At 38.8% G+C, this 25378-nt stretch overlaps 1 protein-coding gene across 1 annotated transcript in view; it reads left to right on the forward strand.

The window, feature by feature from the left end:
• CPNE4 (copine 4) overlaps positions 1–24837 on the forward strand; it is a 943422-nt gene extending 918585 nt beyond the window's left edge. The window contains exon 16 of the mRNA XM_053714296.1: positions 24500–24837. Within this exon, the coding sequence (XP_053570271.1) occupies positions 24500–24631 (132 nt within the window). The 3' untranslated portion in view covers positions 24632–24837. The remainder of the gene's footprint in view (positions 1–24499) is intronic.
• Positions 24838–25378: the final 541 nt, after the last annotated feature.

The raw sequence follows: 25378 nt of genomic DNA on the forward strand, positions 1-25378 counted from the left end.
TCAGATAAGCTATGTTCTATATGTATGAAAGCCAATATGTCTCCCCATTTAAATTTATGTGATAATTGTGCCATAGCGTCCACACAAAGTAAGGACAGTACTGCCACAAATAATGATATTGCCCAAGATGATTCCTCAAATGAGGGGAGTAAACATGATACTACATCATCTCCTACTGTGTCTACACCAGTTTTGCCCATGCAGGAGGCCCCTAGTACATCTAGTGCGCCAATACTTATTACCATGCAACAATTAACGGCTGTAATGGATAACTCCATAGCAAATCTTTTATCCAAAATGCCTACTTATCAGTGAAAGCGCGATTGCTCTGTTTTAAACACTGAAGAGCAAGAGGACGCTGATGATAATTGTTCTGTCATACCCTCACACCAATCTGAAGGGGCCATGAGGGAGGTTTTGTCTGAGGGAGAAATTTCAGAGTCAGGAAAAATTTCTCATCAAGCTGAACCTGATGTTGTGACATTTAAATTTAAATTAGAACATCTCCGCGCACTGCTTAAGGAGGTGTTATCTACTCTGGATGATTGTGACAATTTGGTCATTCCAGAGAAATTATGCAAGATGGACAGGTTCCTAGAGGTTCCGGTGCCCCCCGACGCTTTTCCTATACCCAAGCGGGTGGCGGACATAGTAAATAAAGAGTGGGAAAAGCCCGGCATACCTTTTGTTCCTCCCCCCTATATTTAAGAAATTATTTCCTATGGTCGACCCCAGAAAGGACTTATGGCAGACAGTCCCCAAGGTCGAGGGGGCAGTTTCTACTCTAAACAAACGCACTACTATTCCTATCGAAGATAGTTGTGCTTTCAAAGATCCTATGGATAAAAAATTGGAAGGTTTGCTTAAAAAGATTTTTGTACAGCAAGGCTACCTTCTACAAACAATTTCATGCATTGTTCCTGTCACTACGTAAGCGTGGTTCTGGTTCGAGGAACTAGAAAAGTCGCTCAGTAGAGAAACTCCATATGAGGAGGTTATGGACAGAGTTCACGCACTTAAATTGGCTAACTCTTTTATTTTAGATGCCGCTTTGCAATTAGCAAAATTAGCGGCGAAAAATTCAGGGTTTGCTATTGTGGCGCGCAGAGCGCTTTGGCTAAAGTCTTGGTCAGCGGATGTGTCATCCAAGACAAAATTACTTAACATTCCTTTCAAAGGTAAAACTTTATTTGGACCTGATTTGAAAGAGATTATTTCAGACATCACTGGGGGAAAGGGCCACGCCCTTCCACAGGATAGGTCTTTTAAGGCTAAAAATAAGCCTAATTTTCGTCCCTTTCGCAGAAATGGACCAGCCTCTAATTCTGCATCCTCTAAGCAAGAGGGTAATGCCTCACAACCCAAACCAGCCTGGAAACCAATGCAAGGCTGGAACAAGGGTAAGCAGGCCAAGAAGCCTGCCACTGCTAACAAGACAGCATGAAGGAGTAGCCCCCGATCCGGGACCGGATCTGGTGGGGGGCAGACTCTCTCTCTTTGCTCAGGCTTGGGCAAGAGATGTTCAGGATCCTTGGACGCTAGAAATAGTTTCTCAAGGTTATCTCCTGGAATTCAAGGAACTACCCCCAAGGGGAAGGTTCCACAAGTCTCACTTATCCTCAAACCAAATAAAGAGACAGGCATTCTTGCATTGTGTAGAAGACCTGTTAAAGATGGGAGTGATACACCCAGTTCCAATAAAGGAACAAGGAATGGGATTTTATTCCAATCTGTTCGTAGTTCCCAAAAAAGAGGGAACGTTCAGACCAATTTTGGATTTGAAGATCCTAAACAAATTTCTCAGGGTACCATCGTTCAAAATGGAAACTATTCGAACGATTCTACCCACCATCCAGGAAAGTCAATTTATGACTACCGTGGATCTAAAGGATGCGTACCTACATATCCCTATCCACAAGGAACATCATCAGTTCCTAAGGTTCGCTTTTCTGGACAAACATTACCAGTTTGTGGCTCTTCCATTCGGATTAGCCACTGCTCCAAGGATTTTCACAAAGGTGCTAGGGTCCCTTCTAGCGGTTCTAAGACCAAGGGGCATTGCAGTAGTACCTTACTTGGACGACATTCTAATACAAGCGTCGTCCCTGTCAAAGGCAAAGGCTCATACGGACATCGTTCTAGCCTTTCTCACTTCTCACGGATGGAAGGTGAACAAAGAAAAGAGTTCTCTGTCCCCGTCAACAAGAGTTCCCTTCTTGGGAACAATAATAGATTCCTTAGAAATGAGGATTTTTCTGACAGAGGTCAGAAAATCAAAACTTCTAAGCTCTTGTCAAGTGCTTCATTCTGTTCCTCGTCCTTCCATAGCGCAGTGCATGGAAGTAATAGGATTGATGGTTGCAACAATGGACATAGTTCCTTTTGCACGAATTCATCTAAGACCATTACAACTGTGCATGCTCAAACAGTGGAATGGGAATTATACAGACTTGTCTCCAATGATTCAAGTAGATCAAAAGACCAGAGATTCACTCCGTTGGTGGCTGACCCTGGACCATCTGTCCCAGGGAATGAGCTTCCGCAGGCCGGAGTGGGTCATTGTCACGACCGACGCCAGTCTAGTGGGCTGGGGTGCGGTCTGGGAATCCCTGAAAGCTCAGGGTCTATGGTCTCGGGAAGAGTCTCTTCTCCCGATAAACATTCTGGAACTGAGAGCGATATTCAATGCTCTCAGAGCTTGGCCTCAACTAGCAAAGGCCAAATTCATAAGGTTCCAATCAGACAACATGACGACTGTTGCTTATATCAATCATCAAGGGGGGAACAAAGAGTTCCCTGGCGATGAAAGAAGTGACCAAAATAATTCAATGGGCGGAGGATCACTCCTGCCACTTGTCTGCGATCCACATCCCAGGAGTGGAAAATTGGGAAGCGGATTTTCTGAGTCGTCAGACATTTCATCCGGGGGAGTGGGAACTCCATCCGGAAATCTTTGCCCAAATAACTCAATTATGGGGCATTCCAGACATGGATCTGATGGCGTCTCGTCAGAACTTCAAGGTTCCTTGCTACGGGTCCAGATCCAGGGATCCCAAGGCGACTCTAGTAGATGCACTAGTAGCTCCTTGGACTTTCAACCTAGCTTACATATTCCCACCGTTTCCTCTCATTCCCAGGCTGGTAGCCAGGATCAATCAGGAGAGGGCCTCGGTGATCTTGATAGCTCCTGCGTGGCCACGCAGGACTTGGTATGCAGACCTGGTGAATATGTCATTGGCTCCACCATGGAAGCTACCTTTGAGACAGGACCTTCTTGTTCAAGGTCCATTCGAACACCCAAATCTGGTCTCCCTCCAACTGACGGCTTGGAGATTGAACGCTTGATTCTATCAAAGCGTGGGTTTTCAGATTCGGTGATAGATACTCTGGTTCAGGCCAGAAAACCTGTAACTAGAAAAATTTACCATAAAATATGGAAAAAATATATCTGTTGGTGTGAATCCAAAGGATTCCCATGGAATAAGATAAAAATTCCTAAGATTCTCTCCTTTCTTCAAGAAGGTTTGGAGAAAGGATTATCTGCAAGTTCTCTAAAGGGACAGATCTCTGCTTTATCTGTCTTACTACACAAAAGACTGGCAGCTGTGCCAGATGTTCAAGCATTTGTTCAGGCTCTGGTTAGGATCAAGCCTGTTTACAGACCTTTGACTCCTAGTTCTTTCAGTTCTTCAAGGGGTTCCGTTTGAACCCTTACATTCCATAGATATTAAGTTACTATCTTGGAAAGTTTTGTTTTTGGTTGCAATTTCTTCTGCTAGAAGAGTTTCAGAGTTATCTGCTCTGCAGTGTTCTCCTCCTTATCTGGTGTTCCATGCAGATAAGGTGGTTTTGCGTACTAAGCCTGGTTTTCTTCCTAAAGTTGTTTCTAACAAAAATATTAACCAGGAGATAGCTGTACCTTCTTTGTGTCCGAATCCAGTTTCAAAGAAGGAACGTTTGTTACACAATTTGGACGTTGTCCGTGCTCTAAAGTTCTATTTAGAGGCTACTAAAGTTTTCAGACAAACATCTTCCTTGTTTGTTGTTTATTCTGGTAAAAGGAGAGGTCAAAAAGCGACTTCTACCTCTCTTTCCTTTTGGCTTAAAAGCATTATCCGATTGGCTTATGAGACTGCCGGACGGCAGCCTCCTGAAAGAATCACAGCTCACTCCACTAGGGCTGTGGCTTCCACATGGGCCTTCAAGAACGAGGCTTCTGTTGACCAGATATGTAAGGCAGCGACTTGGTCTTCACTGCACACTTTTGCCAAATTTTACAAATTTGATACTTTTGCTTCTTCGGAGGCTATTTTTGGGAGAAAGGTTTTGCAAGCTGTGGTGCCTTCCGTTTAGGTGACCTGATTTGCTCCCTCCCTTCATCCGTGTCCTAAAGCTTTGGTATTGGTTCCCACAAGTAAGGATGACGCCGTGGACCGGACACACCAATGTTGGAGAAAACAGAATTTATGCTTACCTGATAAATTACTTTCTCCAACGGTGTGTCCGGTCCACGGCCCGCCCTGGTTTTTTTAATCAGGTCTGATGAATTATTTTCTCTAACTACAGTCACCACGGTACCATATGGTTTCTCCTATATATATTTCCTCCTGTCCGTCGGTCGAATGACTGGGGTGGGCGGAGCCTAGGAGGGATCATGTGACCAGCTTTGCTGGGACTCTTTGCCATTTCCTGTTGGGGAAGAGAATATCCCACAAGTAAGGATGACGCCGTGGACCGGACACACCGTTGGAGAAAGTAATTTATCAGGTAAGCATAAATTCTGTTTTTAAAGGTACTTTTGTATTTATTTTAGCTAGGTAGTTATTAAATAGTTAATAACTATTTAATAACTATTCTACCTAGTTAAAATAAATACAAACTTGCCTGTAAAATAAAAATAAACCCTAAGCTAGCTACAATGTAACTATTAGTTATATTGTAGCTAGCTTAGGGTTTATTTTACAGGTAAGTATTTAGTTTTGAATAGGAATTATTTAGTTAATGATAGGAATTTTTAGTTAGATTTATTTTAATTATATTTAAGTTAGGGGGTGTTAGGGTTAGGGTTAGACTTAAGTTTAGGGTTTATTACATTTAGTATAGTGGCGGCGACGTTGGGGGCGGCAGATTAAGGGTTAATAAATGTAGGTAGGTGGCGGCGATGTTAGGGACGGCAGATTAGGGGTTAATAATATTTAACTAGTATTTGCGAGGCGGGAGTGCGGCAGTTTAGGGGTTAATATGTTTATTATAGTTGCGGCGATGTCCGGAGCGGCAGATTAGGGGTTAAAAAATTTATTATAGTGTTTGCGATGCGGGAGGGCCTCGGTTTAGGGGTTAATAGGTAGTTTATGGGTGTTAGTGTACTTTTTAGCACTTTAGTTACGAGTTTTTTGCTACGGCTTTATTTGTGGCGGCGATGTCAGGGAGCGGCGGAATAGGGGGTAATTACTTTATTTCGGTGTTGGCGATGTCGGGAGCGGTAGATTAGGGGTTAATAACTTTATTTTGGTGTTGGCGATGTCGGGGGCAGCCGATTAGGGGTGTTTAGACTTGGGGTTTATGTTAGGGTGTTAGGATTAAATGTAACTTTTTTCCCCCTAGACATCAATGGGGTTGCGTTATGGAGATTTTTCATTCCGCACTTCAGGTGTTAGTTTTTTTTCTAACACTTTCTCCCCATTGATGTCTATGGCGAAAGCGTGCACGAGCATGTCAAATCAGCCCTTGGATTTTGTACAGTATGGAGCTTATCGCCACCATATTGCACGCACAAGGAGGCTTTTCAGAAACTCGTAATGGCAGCGCTATGGAGGGTGAAATAACTCAAATTTTGTTGCGTTCGTTTCACATCGTCTATAGCACAAAACTCATAATCTAGGTGATCGTTTTTTAAATGTTAGTAAAGAACTCCACTATCTGGCTTGGTGCTCGAATGGTAGCCAACATGATTTTTTCAGCACGCCACCATAGAAGTCTATTATGTGAGGGAATTTTGCATACCTGTACTATACGACATGCAGATGTAAGCATGCCCTAGGATTTCACTTGAGCGCTGACATTTTACTTTTAACTTGTAATTTGGGCACAAAAATAAAAGTGCTTTTGAATTTGATATAACTTTATCGGTATTAATGCACAATAGTGTTACTATTTCTGTGTTCCACTTGTAATCTAGGCCATAATAGGGAATTGTGTTGCAGGGTTTTTCTTATGTCATTATTTGCAAATGCATTGTGTATAATATAGGAATGATGTATCATACTTGTTGCAACAGTAAAAAAAATATTATATACAAGATTACTTTAAGTGTGCTTAAAGGGACACTAAACCCAATTTATTTTTTCTTTCATTATTCAGATAGAGCAGGCAATTTTAAGCAACTTTCTAATTTACTCCTATTATCAATATTTCTTCGTTCTCTTGCTATCTTTATTTAAAAAGCAGGAATGTGATGCATAGGAGCTGGCCCATTTTCGGTTGAGAACCTAGGTTATGCTTGCTTATTGGTGGGTAAATGTAAGCCTCTAATAAGCAAGCACTATCCATGGTGCTGAACCTAAAATGGGCTGGCTGCTAAGATTTAGATTCCTGCTTTTAAAATAAAGATAGCAAGAGAACAAAGCAAAATTGATAATCGGAGTAAATTATAAAGTCGTGCTCTATCTGAATCATGAAAGAAAAAAAATTTTGGGTTCAGTGTCCCTAAAGCAATGGAAAGGTCTGAAGCAATCTGACAGAGTGAGGTAGAGATTTCCAAACAGTAGATGTGGCATGAAAAAAGTATTCAAGATGAGATGATGGAAGAGGGGATATGTAGGGCATTGTAAAAATGAATAATGTAGTTAAGGGACTATTTGGATATAAATGTGACATTGATTATTGCGAGCTTTGTATGAAGTTATGATCATGTAGATATCTCTTTTAAGAACTTGATATTGCTGGTGCTAGATATGTGTTAGATAAAGGGTATTACAGTGAGAGGGAATCCAAGAATAATGTACTGGTAGACAAGGGCCTATTTAAATGTAATTCTATTTACATATATGCAGTTATATATTGTCAGTACGGGTCCTAATAAATTCTGTATATCAAACATATACATGCCCTCACTAAGGCCTAGATTTAGAGTTTGGCGGTAGCCTTGAAAACCAGCGTTAGAGGCTCCTAACGCTGGTTTTAGGCTACCGCCGGTATTTGGAGTCAGTCAGGAAAGGGTCTAACGCTCACTTTTCAGCCGCGACTTTTCCATACCGCAGATCCCCTTACGTCAATTGCGAATCCTATCTTTTCAATGGGATCTTTCTAACTCCGGTATTTAGAGTCGTGTCTGAAGTGAGCGTTAGAAATCTAACGACAAAACTCCAGCCGCAGAAAAAAGTCAGTAGTTAAGAGCTTTCTGGGCTAACGCCGGTTTATAAAGCTCTTAACTACTGTGCTCTAAAGTACACTAACACCCATAAACTACCTATGTACCCCTAAACCGAGGTCCCCCCACATCGCCGCCACTCGATTAAAATTTTTTAACCCCTAATCTGCCGACCGCCACCTACGTTATACTTATGTACCCCTAATCTGCTGCCCCTAACACCGCCGACCCCTATATTATATTTATTAACCCCTAACCTGCCCCCCACAACGTCGCCGCCAGCTACCTACAATAATTAACATAGATCACACAGTAAGACTTCTCAGCATTGATGCAGTATACACAACAAATAGTATTATACGTAATGTACATATAGGTGAAACCGACTCTATCAATGAGTCCCACTCATGCGGACGTCACCTGTATAATAGAATTTCCAAGTACAAATAACGAAAAGGTAAGGACTCACCCAGATAGCACCCTCTCAGTGTAGAATGATCCCGTAATATTCAGTTGCTGAAATTGTGGCAGTCCTGTTTTCACATTCAAACACCGAACATCAGTATGCACAGAGTGTTACAATCCAGGGCCTTCCTGAGTACCAGCGTGATACCGGTTTAGCAGGCATATACTTCCACTGCTGCTGGGGCTCTCCAAACCCCTAATTGAAAAGTCACAGAAAAGAAACAAATTCCGCAGCAGTGGTGTAAAGAAGGACTGTGAGAGATTTGCAAGTAAAATTGTATTTAATACATCTCAAAACGAGTATAACATAAAAGGCACAGCAAACAAACCCCGCTGACGCGTTTCCCGCTTCACAAGCGGTTCATTAGAGCTGGGGGAAAAGGTGTTACAGACAGCTGTTAAATCACAGGTAGCAAAGGTGAGTAGCCAATCGACATACAGAGTTCTCACCTACGTCTCAACAATCCACAAACAAGATAATTTTCATTATCACTAAAGTTGATACAAATTCATTCTGAATAATCATGTACATACAAAAGATCATTAAAACAAAACACCAATTCTAAAAAGAGTAATAAATCAAAGTACTGAATAGCGGAACCCCTGAGCAAACAAATAGTGCAACTGTCATTACATTTAAAGTAACAGAATCCCGCATTAAAATATTCCCCACAGTATAAAAGTCAAATGCAAGCAAAAATCTTTTAGGGCAAATGCGGGAATGTGTTACAATGTAACAACTATACATAACTGAATCGAACCGTGATCGTATATAGGATATGATTATATATCTACAAATTTAGAAACATATTAATATATTTGATAACACTACTAGGACTAAATATGTAATGTGAAATAAGAATGCTCCATTATTTTAATTTAAAACATCATATTATTCACATTATTACCCAGTCTTCAAGATAGCAATGAAAACTTAGTGTTGTACTTACACCAATAAATGGAACATAAAATATGTATTTAAATTTTTAGGCATCAATGAACAGTTTAATATCACTTATTTTATTGATCCCTGAGGGGGAACCGGTTTTTAAAGTATAGATCCAGTAGATCTCTCTCTTACTTAGAGCCTTATATCTGTCACCACCTCTGGAATTAATTTTCACTTGTTCAATACCTTGGAAACGAAAATACCTAAATTTGTCAACATGTTCGTAAAAATGCTTTGCCACTGGTGTTTTTGGTACATCCGCCTCTAGGGACAAAAGATGTTCTCTGATCCTATCCTTTAAGCCCCTAGAGGTGAGACCCACATACTGAAAATTGCAATGTAAACAAGTAATGAGGTACACCACAAATGTAGAGCTACAATTGATACGTTCCCTAATATTATAGATTGTGTTAGTATTTGTTGAATGGAAAGTATCTCCTACAAGAGCAAAATCACAGCTCTTGCACGGTCTCACTCCACATTTGTAGAAACCACATTTTTTAGACAACCAATTGCCTGTTTTACCCACCATCATCGAAGTGTTGGTATTAGCTCCAGAACTAAGATTCTTATTAATTTTGTCCCCTATAGTATCAGATCTGTAGGAGATAAATTTACAATTTCTCGATAGTACCTTGAGATCATCATCCATTTCTAATAGGGGTAACCTTTTCGTAATGACATTACAAATGGCATCATATTGGTTACTAAACTTAGTTATAAAATTAACACCAATACTGCCATGGGTCACACTCCTATTTCTAGGTTTCTGTTTATCTTTAAGTAAATTACCTCTGTTGAAACCAGAGACTAAATCGGCAATTTTAGTTATATCCTCTAGGTTATAACCTCTATCAACTAGACGTGCAGTTAACTTATTTGCATGTTTCCAATAGCCATCTAATGTACTGCAATTGCGCATTAACCTGATATATTGGCCTTTGGGGATTCCCTTTTTCAAATGTTTGGGATGTAGAGAATCAGCTCTCAAGATAGTATTCCCAGAGGTCTCCTTTCTATAGACTTCTGTGACAATTGAATTCACATTATGTCCTATGAGTACATCTAAATAGGATATACTATCACCGGAGACATTATAGGTGAAACTGAGGTTGTTATCATTACTATTCATATTGTCAACAAATCTCTCTAGATTGTTTATCTCACCCCCCCCAGACTATCAGAATATCGTCGATATATCCGGTATATAACAAGATGTAATCTTTGTAAGGGTTATCATTGTTAAAGATCTTCCTTGTTTCAAAATCAGCTAAATATAGATTCGCATACGAGGTGGCAAATTTTGCCCCCATCGCTGTCCCTCTAAGTTGTAAAAAGAAATCACCATTGTACATGAAATAATTGTGATGTAGGAGAAAAGAAATAGCTTCTATTAGAAACTCAATTAGACTATCATCATATCCAGAGTACCTAAGGAGCATTCTTCTAATTGCACTTAGTCCTTGTTCATGCGGTATGCATGAATACAGGGAAACTGCATCTATAGTAGAGAATACAAAACCTTCCTTCCATTCAAAATCTTGGATGGACCTCAGTAAGTGTTTAGTATCTCTTAAGAACCCTGGTAACGATTGAACTATTGGCTGAAGCTGTGCATCAACCCATTGACCCAGTCTTTCTCCCAGAGAGCCAATTGCAGAAATAATTGGTCTCCCTGGGGGATTGACCAAGGACTTGTGTATTTTAGGTAAATACTTAAACACTGGTATCCTTGGGTATTCAACATATATGGAATCCACTAACTTGTTGGTAAGAACAGCATTTTCTGTCCCTAAATCTAATAAATGCTTGAGCTCCTTCTGAAACTTAATGGTGGGATTAAAGGTAAGCTTTTTGTATGTTTTGGTGTCCCCTAACTGACGAAAAACTTCTTTATTGTAGTCAGCTTTATCTAACACAACAATAGACCCTCCCTTATCAGAATTAACTATCATCAGGTCAGAATTAGTGCTCAATCGGTTTAATGCAGATATTTCTTTTTTATTTAGATTGCTGTACTTAAATGTTTTCTTGCTGGTATCATTATTTAGTTTCATAGAAAGTTCTACTGTGATTTTGCTCTTGTAGGAGATACTTTCCATTCAACAAATACTAACACAATCTATAATATTAGGGAACGTATCAATTGTAGCTCTACATTTGTGGTGTACCTCATTACTTGTTTACATTGCAATTTTCAGTATGTGGGTCTCACCTCTAGGGGCTTAAAGGATAGGATCAGAGAACATCTTTTGTCCCTAGAGGCGGATGTACCAAAAACACCAGTGGCAAAGCATTTTTACGAACATGTTGACAAATTTAGGTATTTTCGTTTCCAAGGTACTGAACAAGTGAAAATGAATTCCAGAGGTGGTGACAGATATAAGGCTCTAAGTAAGAGAGAGATCTACTGGATCTATACTTTAAAAACCGGTTCCCCCTCAGGGATCAATAAAATAAGTGATATTAAACTGTTCATTGATGCCTAAAAATTTAAATACATATTTTATGTTCCATTTATTGGTGTAAGTACAACACTAAGTTTTCATTGCTATCTTGAAGACTGGGTAATAATGTGAATAATATGATGTTTTAAATTAAAATAATGGAGCATTCTTATTTCACATTACAGATTTAGTCCTAGTAGTGTTATCAAATATATTAATATGTTTCTAAATTTGTAGATATATAATCATATCCTATATACGATCACGGTTCGATTCAGTTATGTATAGTTGTTACATTGTAACACATTCCCGCATTTGCCCTAAAAGATTTTTGCTTGCATTTGACTTTTATACTGTGGGGAATATTTTAATGCGGGATTCTGTTACTTTAAATGTAATGACAGTTGCACTATTTGTTTGCTCAGGGATTCCGCTATTCAGTACTTTGATTTATTACTCTTTTTAGAATTGGTGTTTTGTTTTAATGATCTTTTGTATGTACATGATTATTCAGAATGAATTTGTATCAACTTTAGTGATAATGAAAATTATCTTGTTTGTGGATTGTTAAGACGTAGGTGAGAACTCTGTATGTCGATTGGCTACTCACCTTTGCTACCTGTGATTTAACAGCTGTCTGTAACACCTTTTCCCCCAGCTCTGATGAACCGCTTGTGAAGCGGGAAACGCGTCAGTGGGGTTTGTTTGCTGTGCCTGTTATGTTATACTCGTTTTGAGATGTATTAAATACAATTTTACTTGCAAATCTCTCACAGTCCTTCTTTACACCACTGCTGCGGAATTTGTTTCTTTACAAAAATTAACCCCTAATCTTCCGACCGCAAAGAGCCGCCACCTACGTTATCCTTATGTACCCCTAATCTGCTGCCCCTAACACCGCCGACCCCTATATTATATTTATTAACCCCTAATCTGCCCCCCTCAACGTCGCCTCCACCTGCCTACACTTATTAACCCCTAATCTGCCGAGCGGACCGCACCGCTACTATAATAAAGTTATTAACCCCTAATCCGCCTCACTCCTGCCTCAATAACCCTATAATAAATAGTATTAACCCCTAATCTGCCCTCCCTAACATCGCCGACACCTAACTTCAAGTATTAACCCCTAATCTGCCGACTGGAGCTCACCGCTATTCTAATAAATGTATTAACCCCTAAAGCTAAGTCTAACCCTAACACTAACACCCCCCTAAATTAAATATAATTTAAATCTAACGAAATTAATTAACTCTTATTAAATAAATTATTCCTATTTAAAGCTAAATACTTACCTGTAAAATAAATCCTAATATAGCTACAATATAAATTATAATTATATTATAGCTATTTTAGGATTTATATTTATTTTACAGGTAACTTTGTATTTATTTTAACCAGGTACAATAGCTATTAAATAGTTAAGAACTATTTAATAGCTAAAATAGTTAAAATAATTACAAAATTACCTGTAAAATAAATCCTAACCTAAGTTACAATTAAACCTAACACTACACTATCAATAAATTAATTAAATAAAATACCTACAATTATCTACAATTAAACCTAACACTACACTATCAATAAATGAATTAAATACAATACCTACAAATAACTACAATGAAATAAACTAACTAAAGTACAAAAAATAAAAAAGAACTAAGTTACAAAAAATAAAAAAATATTTACAAACATTAGAAAATAATTACAACAATTTTAAACTAATTACACCTACTCTAAGCCCCCTAATAAAATAACAAAGACCCCCAAAATAAAAAAATGCCCAATCAGATTGAGCTCGCATTCTATTGGCTGTTCCGATCAGCCAATAGAATGCGAGCTCAATCTGATTGGCTGATCGGATCGGCCAATCGGATTGAACTTGATTCTTATTGGCTGATTCCATCAGCCAATCAGAATTTTCCTACCTTAATTCCGATTGGTTGATAGAATCCTATCAGCCAATCGGAATTCGAGGGACGCCATCTTGGATGACGTCCCTTAAAGGAACCGTCATTATTCAGTTGGACGTCGTCGGAAGAAGATTGGTCCGCGCTGGAGGTCTTCACGATGGAGCCGTTCCTCATCGGATGAAGATAGAAGATGCCGCTTGGATCAAGATGGTTGCCGGTCTGGATCGCCTCTTCTTCCCGGATAGGATGAAGACTTTGGACCTCTTCAGCCACAGGATTATGGATCGCCAGCCCCCGCTTGGGTTGGATGAAGATTTTGGAGCCAGGACGGATCGGTGATACCCGGTGAGGTGAAGATAAGGTAGGAAGATCTTCAGGGGCTTAGTGTTAGGTTTATTTAAGGGGGGTTTGGGTTAGATTAGGGGTATGTGGGTGGTGGGTTGTAATGTTGGGGGGGGTATTGTATGGTTTTTTTTACAGGCAAAAGAGCTGAATTTCTTGGGGCATGCCCTGCAAAGGGCCCTGTTCAGGGCTGGTAAGGTAAAAGAGTTTTGAACTTTTTTAATTTAGAATTGGGTAGGGCATTTTTTTATTTTGGGGGTCTTTGTTATTTTATTAGGGGGCTTAGAGTAGGTGTAATTGGTTTAAAATTGTTGTAATTTTTTTCTAATGTTTGTAAATATTTTTTTATTTTTTGTAACTTAGTTCTTTTTTATTTTTTGTACTTTAGTTAGTTTATTTAATTGTATTTATTTGTAGGAATTGTATTTAATTCATTTATTGATAGTGTAGTGTTAGGTTTAATTGTAACTTAGGTTAGGATTTATTTTACAGGTAATTTTGTAATTATTTTAACTATTTTAGCTATTAAATAGTTCTTCACTATTTAATAGCTATTGTACCTGGTTAAAATAAATACAAAGTTACCTGTAAAATAAATATTAATCCTAAAATAGCTATAATATAATTATAATTTATATTGTAGCTATATTAGGGTTTATTTTACAGGTAAGTATTTATCTTTAAATAGGAATAATTTATTTAATAAGAGTTAATTAATTTCGTTAGATTTAAATTATATTTAACTTAGGGGGGTGTTAGTGTTAGGGTTAGACTTAGCTTTAGGGGTTAATACATTTATTAGAATAGCGGTGAGCTCCAGTCGGCAGATTAGGGGTTAGTGTTTGAAGTTAGGTGTCGGCGATGTTAGGAAGGGCAGATTAGGGGTTAATACTATTTATTATAGGGTTATTGAGGCGGGAGTGAGGCGGATTAGGGGTTAATACATTTATTATAGTAGCGCTCAGGTCCGGTCGGTAGATTAGGGGTTAATAAATGTAGTTAGGTGGAGGCGACGTTGGGGGCGGCAGATTAGGGGTTAATAAATATAATATAGGGGTCGGCGATGTTAGGGCAGCAGATTGGGGGTACATAGGGATAATGTAGGTGGCGGGGGTGTACGGAGCGGCAGATTAGGGGTTAAAAATAATATGCAGGGGTCAGCGATAGCGGGGGCGGCAGATTAGGGGTTAATAAGTGTAAGTTTAGGGGTGTTTAGACTCGGGGTACATGTTAGAGTGTGAGGTGCAGACGTAGGAAGTGTTTCCCCATAGGAAACAATGGGGCGGCGTTTTATTTAACTTAGGGGGGTGTTAGGGTTAGAATTTAGGGGTTAATACATTTATTAGAGTAGCGGCGAGGTCCGGTCGGCAGATTAGGGGTTAATACTTGAAGTTAGGTGTCACAGATGTTAGGGAGGGCAGATTAGGGGTTAATACTATTTATTATAGGGTTTTTGAGGCGGGAGTGAGGTGGTTTAGGGGTTAATACATTTATTATAGTGGCGCCGAGGTCCGGTCGGCACATTAGGGGTTAAGAAGTCTAGGTAGGTAGCGGTGACGTTGGTGGGGGGCAGATTAGGGGTTAATAAATATAATATAGGGGTCGGCGATGTTAGGGGCAGCAGATTAGGGGTACATAGCTATAATGTAGGTTGCGGCGGTGTACGGAGCGGCAGATTAGGGGTTAATAATAAAATGCAGGGGTCAGTGATAGCGGGGGCGGCAGATTAGGGGTTAATAAGTGTAAGGTTAGGGGTGTTTAGACTCGGGGTACATGTTAGGGTGTTAGGTGCAGACTTAGGAAGTGTTTCCCCATAGGAAACAATGGGGCTGCGTTAGGAGCTGATTGCTGCTTTTTTGCAGGTGTTAGGTTTTTTTTTCAGCTCAAACTGCCCCATTGTTTCCTATGGGGGAATCGTGCACGAGCACGTTTTTGAAGCTGGCCGCGTCCGTAAGCAACTCTGGTATCGAGAGTTGCAGTGGCGGTAAATATGCCTGTACGCTCCCTTTTTGGAGCCTAACGCAGCCATTCTGTGAACTCTCAATACCAGAGGTATTTAAAAGGTGCGGCCAGAAAAAAGCCAGCATTATGTTTGTGGTAATGCCCGGCCCCATTTAGGTACTGTCCCCCTTAACATCCCTAGTAACGCTGAGTCCTGCTTTCTCAGCCTGTATACTAATACCATTGTTAATCAGTCAACCTGTATTGCCTGGAAGGAAAAATACCCCATTATTACTAAAACCCCACACCTCAGTGAGGGAATTTCTATATATCCTGGTAACTACACTTGTTATAGGGGCACAGGAAAAGGTAGATTCTTAGGTAACTTTACATCTGGGTACTGTTATAAGTATAGTAACCTCAACACCTATAACCACATTCAGTCGTTAGGTGACATATATTGGATTTGCGGGGATATGAAAATCCGCATTAGGCTAGAGGGACAATGGTCTGGGGAATGTGCTCTAGCAAAAGTAATCATGCCTCTCCACATTTTAGGTGTAGATGACATACACATACACACTCACCACACCTCCTCTCATCGTACACGGAGACAGACTAAGGCTATCCCAGGTAGTTTTGACCCCCATGTATACATAGATGCTATATGGGGGTCCCAAGGGGGGTCCCAAATGAATTTAAGGCCCGTGACCAGGTTAAAGCTGGATTTGAATCCATCTTCCCCATCATAACTGCCAATAAAAATGTAGACTGGATAAACTATATATTTTATAATCAACAACGTTTTGTTAATTATACCAGAGATGCCCTTAAAGGCATTGCTGAGCAACTCGGCCCAACCTCTTACATGACATTCCAAAACCGCATGGCCTTAGACATGCTTTTAGCAGAGAAAGGAGGGGTGTGTAAAGTTATTGATGATCAAACTGGTGGGTCATGCTGTACATTCATACCAGATAATACAGGTCCCACTGGAAAAGTAACGCTTGCTATTAAGAAATTGGAAGAATTATCCATTGAATTAAAGAAAAACTCAGGCATTGATAACCCCTGGGATAAATTCTTCACTGGCTTAGGCTTCCTAGAATGGCTAAAAAATATTGGTACCTTTATTGTTTTCATTGCTTTGTTTATACTATTCTGTTATTGTTGTTTTAAGATAGTTGTTTTCTGCATTGCTAAACATACACGCCTGCCACCCCAAACCCCTATCTCCCAGTGTGCACAATACCTACAGGTTCTACCACACCAATCTAATCGAAATCCACAACATCGTCGATACCATCCTACTAATACCACATACAAAAATGTCCCATTCCACTCCAGACGTTAGTCCAGTAGTAGTCATTGTTATGACTAAAGAGGGGAATTGTCAGGGAACATCACTTATTTGTGTTGCACACTTTACCTATGTACTTATTTCACACCACTTGTAATTTTGCTAACATTATTTTGCTAACATAAGTTTCTGTCTGTTCTGCCTGTGTTCCACACCTGCTTCCTGTAGCCTAACCACAACGCTCAGAGCTAAGTTCCATGACCCATATGCTGCCTACATATTTCCTGTAAGCTGCAAAATACATTTTTTTCTTTTCTTCATGTCTGTTTTTTTTCATATATGTTATGCTGCATGCCAATAAGGCCATTAGGAAATATATTACTGTGTTATGCTTGGCCAATAAAATGATGCCACGCACCAGAAATGCCCACGTGTGTCCACGTCTATATATTGTGCTTTTGGGTCCCACAATAAACGAGACATTTGCTAATGATAACCTGCCTGTGTGTGTTATTTTGGTAATTGTTTCCCAGACGTCTGAGAAGGTCACTGTTTTCCTCCAAGACTCATCTTCCAATATTGTCCCGGGATAATTCCTAACAGCTACGCGGGTCGTTACCGACAAAACTCTAAATCTAGGCCAAAGAGAACTGTCAATGTACTGTGTAAATTACACTGTGTAAAATATGTTAAATTATTTTATTCAAGTAGTAATAAACAAAATTATTTTGCTAAGAAATATATTTCTACCTTTGGAGTGCAGTAAGAATTTTTCATTGAATAAGACCAAACATAAGGAACTTCGTAATTGCGCTCTACATTAAAGTCTATTGGGTCGCGTGCTCACCCACAAGTTAAGTTTACTTCTGGCTAAATAATGCGCCACTTGTATTCTGGCCCTAAACCAATGTTTTGAGGTTGTTGTCCCTATCAGCCACTGAGCAATAGACATCAAGATATAATTTATGCATAAACATCTACATCCAATATGGTATAAGTATACTACTCTGTGATTGGCCGACGGCTGTCACGTGATATAGGGGCCGGCAAATAAGGTAAAAAATCAATTTGTCAGAAAAAAAATCTACTGCTTAATTGAAATTCAGAGTGTTATAGCATTGTCATTTTATTATGCATTCGTAATTACCTAATTCTACTGTATTTAGTGGTACTTTAACTGCTCTTTTTACCATATACAGGATAAAAAAAAAAGTTATTTGTCCATTGGTGCCTAATCACAGTACACAGTGAGGGACATATAAGTTCAGAGAAAAAAATAAATGTAATAACATATTATAATTCCTCATCACAACTTTCACAACTTTAAATGGTCTCTTATATTCCTATGTAGCCAAAGAAAACAAAACAAAATTCAGTTAAAAGATCACTCAAATCTAAACCCTGAGGTAAAGATACTGCAAGTGATATAGCTATAGATAAGAGCAAGCAGATGCACAGCCATGTCCTCAAAGATATAGTCATTTGGTTGAGTCCTGGAATTCTTTTGTAACATTCTCTCAGTGTGCACAGTTCTGTGTTCATGCTTAAATTTGTTTGATTTATAAACAGTATTTCAAAACCAGCACAGTGCTGGTAGTGTATATGACACATTAATGACACATATTACCTGCACTGTAAATGTGTCACAATGTTTCATCTGTAGCATAAATTAAATGGCAATATTCCATTTTCCTAAGCATATTAAAGACTTTAAGCCAATAAATCTCTTGGGTTTCAGAGACAAACAATGGGAAATCAATTTTGTATGTTATCCATAATCCAATGTCTGTCTCTTTATGTGCAGACAATATCTCCCTAGGCTATTCTCAGCCTACATGATGAAAGGATCGCTAGCAGGGAAAATAGTTGTCACAGTGTATTGAATGAGCCAAACGTAGAGATATTACCACCAGCTACTCGTATTTAGCTTCCTTCTGGCATTCTAAAAGGAAACAGCCGGCTTATCTTAAGTAGATGTATGCCTGGAGAACTTACATTGAAAATATAGTTTGACAAGCTGTAAGATTATTTAAAGTGAAACAGATAACTTGCCTTTCTGTCTATATATGTGGGTTAGACTGGGGTAATTTGCTCTTTCCTAATTAGAAAAGATATAGGGATTTTCAAATCAGATGTTGACTAGCAATAATGTTTAATTAAATTATATTGCTGTGTTTTTATGTACAACTATTTTGAATATTCTAGTGATAGAAATGGTTTGTTTATATTTATGCAACTTTAAATAAATAAATAAAAAAAAGCTATACATAAAATTCTACTGCTATTAATTGGAGCTTGCATGAAGTTGTGCTAAAAGAACACATTATGGCAGTTCCCAAATAAATGGGACAGTTGTCACTTTCTATGGGAAACAACAAACAATAATAGTGACCGTATTTCAACATTGCCACTATTATTTGCAAGCCGTTACCAACTACAACCTATCCCCACTAGATTTAACCCTAACCAGCACACAATTGCAATTTGATCTAACCATGACTTGACTTACAGCTACAATTAACCTCCACCTGGCCCCCAACTACAATTATTCTTAACCATGTTCTATTCCCCCCACACCAACATTTACTGCTTTACAGCATTCCATTCCATAAACTATTACCAGACTCAGACCCACTAGCCTGCTCCAGAACCACTACACAACCCATCCAGGGTAGCTGGACCCTCCCACTCTTTTTATTGATTTATAAGTTTAGACAATGACACACCCACTTCAATCCTGAATGTTGATTAGTATTTTATTATTATTATTATTATTATTAATAATAATAATAATAATAATAATAATAATACAATTGTCTTTTTGCTCTTTAGGTGTTTAGCGTTTCTTAACCTTTTTGCTTAAAGAACCATTATACCTGACTAGTCTTAAAGCCCATGTTCACTGGCCAAAATGTGTAAGGCCAGGTATGTTTGTAGCTGCCCAACTCCCTCCCCCTCCCTACGCTCTGATACCCCCATCCACTTGGATCCCCACTCCCTGCTGATCCCCCTCCCTGCTGCTGTAGCATAGCGGTCCCACCCACTCCCGCCCCCTCCCGCCTCCCTCCAGTAAGCTGCCGCCCAGCTGCCTCCCTCCTGACCCTCCCGGCCCTGGTCATCACAGCATTTGTCAACATTTTTTTTTCTGTAGTGTAGAGGTCCAACCCCATCCCACCCCCTCCTGCCCCCTCCAAGGAGGTGACGCCCACCCGCCTCCCTCCTAACACTCCCAGCGCTGGTCATCCCGGCCTTTGTCTTTCACGTGCATTGTCTTGTGCCCAGTCAGACACGTGCAGTCGGCGGTCACTGATCCTTACGGCCAGGTATGTTTGTCTTAAACTGCAGTCTCTACTGCACATGACTGCATCGGACAAACATACCTGACCTTTTATAATATAGAATAATAGCTTTCTTCACATGGAATGCTACCTTGTTGGCCAATTCTACAGTAGTAATATAATTGTCTTCTAAAACGTAGCTACTTCAAAGGCTCTATTTATCATTACAGGTGGAGAGGGGTGTACATATTTGCCCCTCTCCACCCAGCTTCTCCTCTCGAGAACTCCTGTGCAACCCTGCTCCCTGCATGCACACAGCCAATTGCGCGCAGGCTTGAGCTGTCAAAGTCCCCGTCAGAAGGGGATAGAAGAGCTTAATAAATTGAGCCCTATATATTGTCAGGTTAAACAAAATGTGTGAGTTTGAAACATAAACATTTAATGTGGTGATCCCATTTTTGGGCCCAGAACCAACTAAGGATCAAGAACCACTAGAGCATTGGTCTGCATTGGTCTGCAAAAAAAATTTGCTAGAAATCAGTTTACACCTTAACAAAACTAGGCGCTAGCGACACACTTGCAACATTATCTGATTGGTTCTGCTTCCTGTCACTCACAGACACACGGACCAATCAGATAATGTAAAAATGGCCAAGGGCAGATATATGCTCCAGAGTGCTCTGTCTAATCAGAGCCTCGGGCGCCACAATTGCCTCTTGGAACCTAACCATGGGTCCCAAAGCCCCCCTCCCCCCACGACGTGCTTTTACCCAGATTCTGTCCGAGAACCTGCAAAAGCACAGTAGGTGGGGATGGGACCCATGGTTAGGTTGCCAGAGGTGGTTGCGGCGCCCAAGGCTCTGATTAGAACGTATCTGCCCTCGGCTATTTTTGTACTATCTGATTAGTCCGTGTGTTCATGAGTGACAGGAAGCAGAACCAATCAGATAATGTTGCAAGTGTGTTGCTAGCGCCTTGTTTAACAAAACTAGAGTACTGATCCAGTATGGAAGATATTATACTAACCATTTGTTTCTTGTTTGAAAAAAAGGAAATACTTTTGCTACAGATTGTTGGCTTAAAAAATTATGCAGCATTAAAACTTTAGGCAGCACTTTGTGTTACTTATGTTATATACCAAGATCAAATAAAATCAATAAAAAATATAATAAAAATAAATTGTGAAAGATAGATGTGGGGTTTTTAGTATGAGGTCTGTAAATGAAGTATAATTACATTGGACATGCCATTGCTCTTTGAAACAAAGCATGCATAATTCAATTATTTTTGTATTAATAACGCTTAAACTGATACTTCAGATTCACTCTTCATTATATGGCAATATGAAAGTGCATATCCTTTTGGCTCTCAGACAAAAAAATTATAAAGATGTGATTAAAAAAATAAATGTTGCTTGTATGGTTTTTTTTAATGTGTTAAATGAAGGTGATAAATAGATCATTTGAATTTCTTTCTTGATACTTCATATGTGGTGTTTCGAAAATTCTGGATGTAATCTGTGCTTTTGTTGTAGCTTCTGACAATTACTATGCACTTATACAACACACACTTAATAAAGGAAAAAATAAGTCGATTTGTACAATTTGTACCTGATGTGTTTTCACTTACATTGCACAACCTTTTGCAGTACAAACATTCCTACTGGAAGTTTTCAGCATTGTTTATAGTGCTCATAAAATATGGCTTAGTACTACAGTACCTAATAACAGGCCACATTTTAAGGAATATCTCATGTGAAAGCAACCATGCTTTTTAAGTTATAATGAATACCAAAAAACATTTTTTAATGTAACATTTGTTTTCCACAAACGCAAAACACACTGGGCCAGATTACAAGTGGAAGCAAAATTATTTTTTTCCCGCTCAAACGCTAACTGCGCACAAAATAAAATATAAGTGTGTCCACATTAGCGTGCATATTATAAGTGGCAAGTAAAAAGTTAGCGCGTTCTGGTCTTTCACTCCCTCGCTAACTTTTTTACTTTCACCTTGTAATACAGTTTCAAACATCGCAGCCGCGCTAACTTCTTTTCCCCAAAGACTTTTATGAGGTGCGCTGAAAAAAAACAATTCGTTTTATATATAATTTTAAAAAATGTAAATAAAAAGAACAATACTTTCTATGTAAAGAGCATTTCAAGTATTTATATTCAACACACATTAAGGGCCAGATTACGAGTGACGCGATAACAGTTACCCACAAGCGATATCGGGTTTATCGAGGCTGTTTGTGCACATTGGATTAGCACTCATATTACAAGTTAAAATTAAACGTATTCGCTTGAGCGCTATTGAAGTTGACGAGCGTTGGAATAGCACAACCTCATAGCTCTGGTTAACTGTTTTGCAAAACAAAAAAAGTGTCACAAAAAACATAAAAAATACTTTAAAAAGTATATTTACATTCATAATTACACTATCTAATAAAAAATATTCATTGCTTTCTGGTCATTAGAGAGCCACTAATTGCAGCTGTGCACCACACGTCTAATGTTCTTTTCAGTGAATGGATTAATCAGGTATTTTGTAAGGTTAATTATAGCTGTAATATAGAGATTACCTTCCCACCTCCTGATCCCTATCTGTTCCCTCCCAAACAGCTCTATCCCCTCCCTCAACCCCCACTAACCACTATCTTAGGTACTGGCAGACAGTCGGCCAGTATGCAGTTTAAGGGTATTTTTCTTTAAAATTATATTTATTGTAAGGACAAATAGGTCTCTAACCCTCCACCCTCCCAATGGTCTCCATCATCTTAGTTTATAATAATTTCTTATTTTCTTTCACTATATATTAATAAAAAATAGTTTTATGCAGTGTAGTGATGCCCTCATCCTCCAGCCCCCAAGCAATTGTTAAAAGGGCCCCCCCCCCCCCCCGCTTCCCCTCACTCATTTCTGTAGAATATTGACCCCTCCTTCCCACTCCCTCCCTCACCAAAAAAAATTCTGTAGCATAGGTAACCCTCTCCTCCCTCCCCCTCCTGCGATGCACCACCCGCCAACCTCCCTCCTTCGCTCCCACACCTCTCACGGCATCACCACAAGCCAATACAGACAGAAGGAAGAATGATCAGTTCTTCCTTATCATAGAAGGCATCTGACAGTGGGGACCGCAGCATGAGCCAGAAAGTTGGACATAGGTACTAAATCAATGGAATACACTAGGCAAGTACCCTGCAACGTAGTACCTATGTCCTAATGGCTTAAGGGGTCAAATGCTAAATGGGTGCACGTTTTTAAAAAGGGGCTTCTAGACTTTAAATTTAGGGGTCTTGAAGGTATCTAGAGATTTTTTTGATTAACTTCTACAGGCTCATAGAGACCCCCTTCCTACAATTTTTTTAACTATTTTTAAAAAAATGTGCTTCAACTTTTTCACCCCTAAGTTAAACAATGTTTGAAAGAGCAGGGTTTTGCCTTTCCAATGATGTGGGGTTCTAAGTCTTAAGAAAGCTGAGATTGAGGGGTTTCAATTCTTAACCATCCAGCTCCTTTAAGCCCCCTGAAGTAACCCAGACATCATCAGGTTCATTGGATTTCCCTGGCGATGCCCAACCACTAGACCACCAGAGATTCAAGGGGCAGCTGCAGCGAGATTAAAAAGTGCCACCCTCTAGTTGGCAACATGCGGTTGTTATCTGCACTAAAAGTATTGTGTAAAGGGGTTAATAAATCAATACCATGTATGCTAATACATCTCTAAAATGTCTCCTGTGGCCATTTCAGAGTGTCTTGCACATGTGCAAGATTATAGACTGTTTACAGATAGTCTTGGGATATTTGCAAAGGTGTTCAAAAGGCCAATAGTGCCTTTTCGGCTACTTCACGCATTGTGTTTTTGACTCATCACTTTATCAAGGGCCTTAAAGAGTTGAATTTGAAAATTCAAAACTGGTCTCAAAAGGGTGTTGAAAAGTCTCTTAAAAATAGATTATGATTGCAGAAAACATTTAGCCCCATAGTAAAAATAGGGCTGTTAGTGAGGAGCTGAAAACACAATGAAGGAAATGGCCGAAAAGGCACTTTAGTGATTTATTGCATTTGCAACTTATCTAGTGCCATTTAACATCTTGAAGTTGTCAGTTATCCATAGCAGTTGACATTTATCCATAAACTGTTTCATTTCTGAAAACAATAATGAGACCCAGTCATATAAATTATATTAGATTGCTGTCTTCCTTTCAATGCTGTGTCCATCAGTCTACATGTTTTACAAAATAATTCTTTGGTTATAAATTTACAGAAAACTAAAAAATTACAATGATTTTTAATAATCAGAAACTGGCATAAGTATCTCATTTTATTAAATGTGATGTTTTTTATTGTTAGATAACTTTAAAGTCAAGTTTTGAGACACTTTTTAATCAGTTGTTTTTTTTTTCAATTAGCTTTATTGAGATGTATATCAGAGACGTTTGTTATTTAATTTTTAATATTTAACAGTTGTTTTTCATTCCTTTTGTTTTTACTAGGCATCGCCAGCAGCTCTTGCAAAAAGTGTACTTGCTGAAGTTCCTAATCAAGTAGTGGACTATTACAATGGAAAAGGAATTAAACCAAAATGTATGTCAGAATACGAGTCTTCCAGGACACTCGGACCTTGAGCTTCCATGCACAATTTTGCAAAGTCCCAAAACAATATTAATTCTAAAGCATATATATACTTAGCACGTTTTGGTGATTTTTAACTTAACAATATATATTTTTTTCTTGCATGTATAGCTGGAAGCTTGGACCAGATTAGCAATTGTATTGTTGGAATCTTTTTATGAAAACAAAAAACAAAAATGAAAGCATGTTGCCATGGAAATGGGATTAACTGTATGTTTTTTATACAAATTTGTTGAGATTTTGCTAAATTTGTTATCATATACATTGTAAAGCCTTTTGAAACATTTCTTGAAAGGTCATAGCCAACAATGTGATTTTCTCTGCCTGGGAAAAAAAATATTTTTTTTTCAAAATGGCAGATGCATGGATTGTATTTTGCATGTTAAAAATTAAATACAAATTTTATAGTTGCTCGATTTATACCTATGTATTGCCATGAGTGCCCTACTTAAAATTTTGTAACCCTTGTTAAACATCAACAGAAAATTCCAGATATTTTCTATTTCAAGATAAAAACAATTCCAGAAGATTTTGAACAACTGTACAGAAAATGGTATATGTATTATTTTCTCCCTAAAACAAGAAATATTGAGAATATTTTGTTTCAGTAAGCACAACATTGTACATATCTCAGTATATATCTTGGTGCCTAGAATTCTAAGACTGCTGCCTGCCTCTTTACATTTAAAATATTATTTTCAATCCTGTAAACATGAATGGTAAAACCCTTTATAGCGACA

This window comes from Bombina bombina, chromosome 5 (genome assembly GCF_027579735.1).
Source record: "Bombina bombina isolate aBomBom1 chromosome 5, aBomBom1.pri, whole genome shotgun sequence".
NCBI classification, from domain to species: domain Eukaryota; kingdom Metazoa; phylum Chordata; class Amphibia; order Anura; family Bombinatoridae; genus Bombina; species Bombina bombina.